The 8,404-nt window shown below is 48.9% G+C and overlaps 1 protein-coding gene across 1 annotated transcript; it reads left to right on the forward strand.

Annotated features, from left to right (window-relative positions):
- Positions 1-1,901: 1,901 nt before the first annotated feature.
- On the forward strand, positions 1,902-2,292 carry BJ212DRAFT_1419663 (uncharacterized protein). Its single transcript, XM_041337614.1, has one exon. It carries the CDS (start codon positions 2,018-2,020, stop codon positions 2,273-2,275), a length of 258 nt encoding a protein of 85 aa, XP_041184790.1. The 5' UTR covers positions 1,902-2,017; the 3' UTR covers positions 2,276-2,292.
- Positions 2,293-8,404: the final 6,112 nt, after the last annotated feature.

Genomic DNA, 8,404 nt, shown 5'->3' on the forward strand with positions numbered 1-8,404 from the left:
GCGTACGGTATCTTGGTGTACGCCATCAAAGAACGTCGCTGGCGCGTGGATTATGGCCTTGCCCCAAACCGAACTATGCTCGCTGTTCCATTTCGCGCTAAAGACATGCCCTCGCAGCGAGCAGAATTTGGCCATCCGGATGTTGCTGTCATCCTTACGTGCCTCTCTTACTATTATGGGGGCCTCACGCTCCAGCAGCTGATGTTGTGCTTCGAGCTCCTGCTAAAGCAGGATAATCCCGCCCTCGAGTATGAATCCTGGATAGCTAGACTTCAATCCGTCCCAGAAAGTCTGCGCCACCTTAGCGGAATCAATACGGAATCTGCAGAGCAGCTCCAAGATCTTCAGAAATTATTTGCATGCAACAAGGCAGTCATAGACTTCTACCTGTCCCGAGTAGTTTTTCCGAAAGAAGCGAAGGGATTCCCCAGAAAGCTCACCTGCTCCGGATGGGATCTCGCCCAAGAGAAGGGACATCTCACAACTGGCTTTTCTGGTACCAACGACAATCGTTATTTGTTACCGAGCTCAATAGTCCAGCATGATCTTGATTACCAACGCAGCACGAATGCCCGAGTCCTGGCGTTGCTTCTGCGCCCGGAGAACAATTGCTACACATGCATACCCCCCGGCCAAAAGGTATCACACTTCATTGATGCCCTTATCGCACAAACCCCCGAGGTCCGCGTGCTCTTGGATGTGGGTGCGCAGATGCTGGAATTGAAGAATCAGGAATTGGCCGAGACATGGCTTCGAGCCAAGCTTGACGCTCAAGCTGCAGTCTTCGTGAATGATGATGATGAATTGTCGTTGTTAGTCGGGATGGGACAGTGGAACCCCTTGTGTCGTCCCCCTTTGCCCAGCAGCTTGATCAGTGTGTGATATATCTAGACGATGCGCATACTAGAGGAACGGATGTCAAACTTCCTTCCGGCTTCCGGGCTGCAGTCACGCTTGGTCCGAAAGTCACGAAAGACCGCCTGACGCAAGGTTCGTGATTCCAGAGTTCATGCATATCAGTTTTCGACAATAATCAATGACACAGGATGCATGCGAATGCGGAAGGTGGGCAATGGACACTCGGTCATGTTCTTCGCTCCGACGGAAGTTGACCGAAGCATTCGTTCGGCGACTCAGAAAGCTGATTCCGACGATGTCGACGTGGCAGATATCTTGTACTGGCGATGCTCGAAACTTGTTTTGACATCCAGATGCGTGCATTCCACTGGGTTCAACAGGGATCGGATTTCAGCACACGGCATTCCGCATGGACTCAATTCTCGCGCGCCCCTGCCACTTCGATTGCCACCCTTGAAACTGCCTGGTTGCAGCCAGAGGAGCGTTCATTAGAGGATATGTACGCACCACGCAATCCTTCACAGGTATCACACGTTTGTGATGCAGACATTCGAGGGAAGTGCGAGGAGCTCGGAGTTCTAATGGGACCTGAAAGGAGCATGGGTGAGGAACAAGAAAGGGAGGTAGTCCACGAGGTAGAGAAGGAGCGTCAAGTTCACAGACCGCCCAAAGTAAGGCCTGCGGCTCAGGATCTGCATGCGGATGTTCGTCGATTTGTCCAAACCGGCCGAATTCCTACAGGGTCTCCCGCATTCATTCCAGCGCTATCCAGCCTTGTCGACACTACTACTGAATTTCATGAAGGCGATCAGTGGGCAAACAATATTTTAGTCACTCGTGATTTCGCCCATACGGTGGAGACTTTTCTTACCAGGAAGAAAGCAGATGAATACCTGCGGCCCGTCAATTGGATTGTATCCAGTGACGTTGGAGTGCTGGTAGTCATGAGCCCGAACGAAGTGAACATACTGCTGCCCGATATCCGGAACAGCAATGTAGTTCACTTATGTGTCTATACTCCTCGCACCGCAAACACGATGAAGGCATGCGATGATCTTCAACTCTACCGCATTCCTTCGATGCCACATCTGACACCACCGGAGCCGCTGATTTGCCAGCTCAACCTTTTGCGGGTCAACTCTATTTCTCCAGCTACGAGATGTATCTCCACACTTGCAACTTCTTAGGGCTCAACGCGCCGGATTTGGGAGATGATGACATGATAGTCGACAGTGATGGATTTATCAGGGAGGAGAATCGTCCTTGGGCGAGAGCATCGTGTTCGTTCAAGCGATCCCAGCTTCCTCCACTGAAGGAGTTGTTTGGAATGAGAAGGAAAGGCATGGGGTATCTGCCAACTCACCTCGGAAAGATGTTCAATGGCCGCATTCTGACTGAGGGAGATTTTCTCGACTGAGCGCCAGGTCTGTTTAGGGTATGTTTTAGCGCCTTTCTGCCAGGGACCCGACTGACTGCAGTTCTGGTCTACAGCGATTGTGACAACACTAGCCTTCATCATGATGTAATTTTGCGATGTTCTTCGTGAATGTATTTGTATGCGAATCTGAAATGTTATAGTTTGTTGCTTGAGTAGACATCCAATATTTCTATCTTAATCAGATAAAGGAGGCTCATCCACCGAGCGCTCATTCCACCGCATGAGTTGAAAGCAAGCAATGGAGAAAGCCGAAACTCACCAACACTAAATTTGCTTAAGAACCGTGGGTTTTTACTGATGCCTATGACAAACTTTGATTTTTTTACTGGTGTACTAGTACTAAGTGCCGGAAGCCCCCGACTCACCCTCAAATTATGATGTTTCGTTGAGGCGTTAGAAATTTGGTTGGAGCCTCTACCGGGTCTTCTGGCTACTAAGGTGATTTTCACATTGAAGCTCAGAGTTCAAATAGGCCTGCTCTCCCGTAAACTAGTGGTCAAACCTTGAAAGAAGGAAGACAACCGTCCCTTCTTTCTAGCCATCTGATAATCTGTCTTCATGTTCATCAAACGTCCAACATATGTCTACACACGGTGATCATGGAACTACAGAGGATGATCAACATTCATCTGCATCTCGCGAACTTTAACCCTCTACGCTACGGAAACAGGTACAGCTCAAGAGACTGCTGATCGCATTGCGAGGGAATGTCGAAGAGTCCATTTTCACTGTCGTGTGCAGAGCATAGATGTGTATCCACCAGTAGGCGGCTTCTCACTTGTTGTAACACTGTGTTCAGGTTCTGTGCAGGAAACATTGATTTCAGAACACTTGGTCATCTTCGTGGTTTCGACCACTGATTGGGGCGCTGAACCCAGAGCCATGACTTCATTATGGAACATGTTGCTGAGGTCTGATCTCCCAGATGACCTATTCGAGGACACGGATTTCTGCGTGTTCGGCCTCGGAGACACGGCCTATGAGAAATTCTGTTGGCCGGCAAAGAAGCTATCGAGAAGGATGCAGAGTTTGGGAGGCTATGAGATTTGCTCACGAGGAGAAGGAGATGAACAGCATCGCCTAGGGTGGGTATCCTTTGTTTTCCGTGTTCCATGTGGCTAATCAAAGTGCAGGGTAGATGGTGCATTGGATCCTTGGATCGAGCGTCTCCTAGAAGTCCTCATACAGCTCTACCCATTACCGCACGAGCAACATAACATTCCGGCTGGTCGACCACCACCTCGCGTATCCTTTAGCAATTTGGGATCTGACACCTTTCCGAATCCAGATCCTCTAGACGAGGACAAGAAGTTTCATACAGCTTCTGTGAAGTGCAACAGACGGATCACTGCGGAAGATTGGTTTCAGGACGTACGCCATTTTGAGTTCTCCTTCGAAGACGATATAAAGTACGGGTTTTTGTCTTTTGAATTCGCAGCTACTGATGGGGAATCTCAGATATAATCCTGGAGATGTTACTGTAATTCTGATCCATCCGCAGCTGCATCAGAAGTCAACTCTTTCCTTGTCACCATGGGCTGGACAAATGTTGCCGACAAATTTTTCAGAGTAGAAACAAGCAGAACCCAGTAAACCCCGTCTAATATTTTACAGATCAAACGCTGCCCGACCATCTACCGAAAATCGTTTCCCTTCAAATCCTATTCACACGCTATCTTGATTTCAATGCTGTACCCGTCGCTTTTTTTTCTGACTGCTCCGATATTTTGCTACCGACGAGCTCGAATGCGAAAAATTTGATGAATTTGTATCAATAGATGGAGCGGTACGTCGGTATCCTCATCTTTCTTTCTTTTATTGAGGATGTGCAGGACGAATTGTATGATTATTGTCAACGCGTGAAACGCACGACCTGGGAAGTATTGTCCGAGTTCCGGTCTGCAAGGATACCGAGAGAGTATGTCTTTGACCTCTTTCCTCCGCTAAGGCCAAGAGAATTCTCCATCGCTAGTTCCATCGAGGTGAGCTCATGTCGAAATGCGTTTGCTGCAGCCCAATTCATCTCTGGGTTTCGGCAGTTCCATCCCCGTGAGATCCATCTCTGTGTTGCTATAGTGCGCTATCGCACAAAGTTGAAAATTCATCGGAAAGGCGTCTGTACTAGTTATCTATCAGGGCTTAAATCAGGTCCGCATGGCGTTCTAGCGCAGTCCCTGAACTCATCATTTCCAGGAGATACCCTTCGTATCGGTCTCAGAAAGGGCTTCATTTCCCTTCCTACGGGTCACCAGTGGTGTGTGTGGGTCCAGGAGTAGGCATTGCACCTATGCGTGCCGTCATCGAGCAACGCATACACGAGGGATATACCAGCATGTTTGGCCGTCTTTGTATATCAGCCGATCTTTTATGACCCCAGATACTACCTTATACTTTGGTTGTCGTTCTGCACACAAGGATCAGCATTATCACTCGGAATGGGAATTTCATGCGGAACAACACAAACTCCGCTACCGCGTTGCGTGTTCTCGTGATGGACCAGAGGGTGTTAAACGGACGTATGTGCAAGATCTGATGAAGAAGGACGCACAGTATATTTGGACAATGCTGGGGCAGCAACGAGGCATCCTTATCATCTCAGGGTGAGTCTAGATTATATATAGCGCATGATGAATCTTAAGCTCCTATAATAGTTCCTCGAACAAAATGCCTACTGCTGTCCGTGAAGTTGTGCGAGGTGCAGCGGAGATGTTTGGAGGAAGGTCGAATGCTGAGGCTGTGGAGTATGTTGCTGCGATGGAGAGGGAGGGAAGGTTGATTGAGGAATGTTGGAGCTGAGATATTCGACACTAGTGAGCACCAAATCGTGAAGAAGTTGATGCACTTTGATAAGCAGATTCCGCAATTAGAACGCTTTCCGTTGGTTGCCATCAAACCTTCAGGCTCAAACTGAGCCTGCGATCGTTGTTTAAGTCATTCTTCAAGCGAGTGCCCACATACAGCCTTGACGATCATCCGATGGCAACCCTCAAATTCCATGTAAAAGTTCTGCGACCATAAGTTACAGTCAGTGATATTATAGCACAAATTTTTTGACAGAGACGGGAGTCCAGCTTCGTCTGCGCCGGGATACTGTTCGTCAACACGATTCGGTAAGAGGCATGTATGAGGACCAAGACAGGGAGGTACTTCATGGAGTAGAGAGAGCGTCGGGTGGAAAGACCGCCCAGGGTCCAACCCGCAACCCACGTTCCGTATGCAGACGTTCGTTAACTCCTGGAGACCAGCCCAATTTCTACAGGGTCCTTCACATTCATTCAGGCACTGTCTAGCCTTATCAATATTACTACTGCTGTATTTCGTGAGTACAACCAATAGCCACAAATTGTTTCAGTCAACCATAGCCTCGCTCATACGGTGGGACTCTGTTCTGCCAGCTCAAGGTGGAAGATACATTCAACAGGCTGGTGTCAAGTATGCCAACGAGTCGGAGGCCGATGGCTATTGCATTGTTATTGGTATTTGATAGAGTTGTGGCTATGTCGTTGTGGGGGAGCAAGTGCACTAGCGGGTCGACGTGACGGAAGGAGCGGAAGGAGCGGAAGATCGCAACTGATGTCAGAGATGTGTCAGCTGTTTGAGATGCAGGTGAAAGTAGTTGTGGAGATATGCAACACGACTTTCAGTAATTGTATCACTAACCAGGAACGGTCACTGATAACACCTTATCGAAGCCATATCCAAACCTTGCATATGCGTGGATGACCTATGTCCATGACACGACTGCTGAGAAGGTTCCCGATATCCTTGCTCATGGCAGCACGATGCAAGTCGTCTTCAGATGCTAACTGAGCCTTGATAAAATAAAGTCAGCACGATGACAAGCGAAATGGTTTCTGTATCCATCTGAGCTTCAAACACGAGTTTATCGTACTACGTAAAGTCATGTAACACAAATACTGACGCCTGGGCAAATTTTCGTGGTTACTGGGATTCAATATTCAGATTTTGAGTGCGCACCTTGCACGACCCCAACCCCACCACCGCGTTGCGCGTTCTTGTGGCGGACCAGAGTGTGCCAAACCTAAGATCCGATGCAGAAGGATGTACGAGGAATTTTGGGGCAACAGACATCCTATAGCATGTGACATCAGAATCAGAATCTTAGGGTGGACGGCCTAGAACCATGATATGTGGGGCGTGATGAATCCTAGGGATGGTTCTTCGAAATGCCGTGCAGGCCTATGGAAGACAGGACCACCGCGCTTCGTTACATGGTGTGATCACACCCATACTAGGCAGGCGTGATGTAGGGACTCCAAGCACCTCTGCCAACTTTGTTTTTTTAAATACAGGGATTCAAAAAATTTTCTCGTTATACCTGAGCAGTGGGCCAGTGGCGAGGTAATATTAAAGCAAGGAGTTTCTTATCAAGCATCAAACCTTCGGCCTAGGCACGCACGATCAAATTCCTGGTACACGCCCATGTACAGCCTCAACGCTCATACTGATGGCACTCCTCAGGCCTCAGGCCCCAGATCTGATATGAAACTTCTGTGATGCATTGTACACAAAGGTTCTCGCTTTATGTGGATCCAGCCCAGTGAGGCGTGAGGACGAGCGCCTGGCGTTCCTTATTAGTGAAGGGGCCAAATTTCACGGTCAGTGGCCAATTCCTCTCTCATCCATTGGTAACATGGCTCAATATTCAACAGCAAATCGTCTTTCCGAGTCAAACGATCAACCTAGCCTGGAATATATCATCAATCATGTACTTCTTCCCCTCAAGTTGCCGCAAGGGAGCGACCAATCCCTGGAGAACGACTTGGCTTTATCTCAGGCAGTATTTGATGCTGCCATGACCTTCTGTGACCAGATGCCGTCCGATAAGCTGCTGCTTTGGATGAGCAGCTTGAAAATGCTTCGCAATCTCAAAGATTCAATCAGATTCAGCGTGATGTCTGCAAAGGAAGTCGAATCTCAAATCAATGCTATGGACACGGAAGGTCTGTTACTTTTATCTCATTCGCATTTTTTTCTATGTTGAGCATCAATTTTCAGATGTCCTTGTATATATGATTCGCGCGCAAAACGCTGCGGTGGTCATGAGAAAACTCGAATCCGACACCATATTCGAGTCATTTGAGGTCTCTCCTGACCCCACCGCAGTGATGGGCGCAAAGGGAAAGCTGATTTGTTCTTATCCCGGCCCTGCTATCACAGTCCCAGATATGAACATCGACAATGCCACCTTTCCCGCCGAGCTCGCGAATTTTCTCGTTCACATGGATGAAGATGTCCTTGATGCAGCAGCGACGAGGACAAAAGCTAAATCCACTGTTCACGAAGAGAGGGACACGACACATCCTCGTATATCACGGAACTCCTGACCGGTATACTTCGTGGCCTCGGGAGCATTGCTGATGTTCCTCGTATCCGCAAGCGCATTGGAGATGATGTGCTGTGGAACAGCGCAAAATTGCCGTGGAGGCGGTCTCCACTTTGGCTTGTCATTCGCGTTGCCTTACAGACAACTTTGGAGCGCAGTGCTCTTGGACGAACGACGTATAAATCGTTCATCTTGTTCTTCATGGCGAGGCTCACGACCATTGCCCTCGACCATAACTTGTCGAATGACATCCTACATTTTATGTCGGCAAAGATTGCGCGCCGTCTTTTCAAGCTTAGATACTCTGCATCTCCGGAGTTGTCGCAGATGGTCAGTAAGGTCACCGGTGATGTAAGGAGTGTCCTAGAGGAAAGATGGGGATGTGTTCAGAGTGCGCAACAGGCCTCACCTCATTGGGCTCCCGAGACCCTCCAAATCTTGCGAGATACCCATCTTTCCTTGGACACGAGTCGAGAGTACATACGTCAAGCTTTGCAGAACCAGCACTCGTCCCCCCAAACAACCTTATTCAATCCCAGCCACCACACGCGCGGGACAATCGATAATTTCCTTGATGCTGAAGCTAGCTTCCTGGTAGCCGCTCACGCCGCAGAACCATCTCTTGCCCTCGCCGATTTCGAGACTGCCATTAGATCAGGGATCGACGACTGGGTGGCACACGTTCCATTTCAGAGTACCGATTCCGCATGCGTCTCGATTGAGGCGTGCGCCTCTGCGTACTCCTCGAGAGCGCTTACGGC

Source organism: Suillus subaureus, assembly GCF_016647635.1.
Source record: "Suillus subaureus strain MN1 chromosome Unknown BJ212scaffold_611, whole genome shotgun sequence".
NCBI lineage: Eukaryota > Fungi > Basidiomycota > Agaricomycetes > Boletales > Suillaceae > Suillus > Suillus subaureus.

What these genes read in the sequence shown, in the direction of transcription:
- BJ212DRAFT_1419663 (XM_041337614.1), top strand. Translation starts at nt 2,018, where the DNA reads ATGTATCTCCACACTTGCAACTTCTTAGGGCTCAACGCGCCGGATTTG.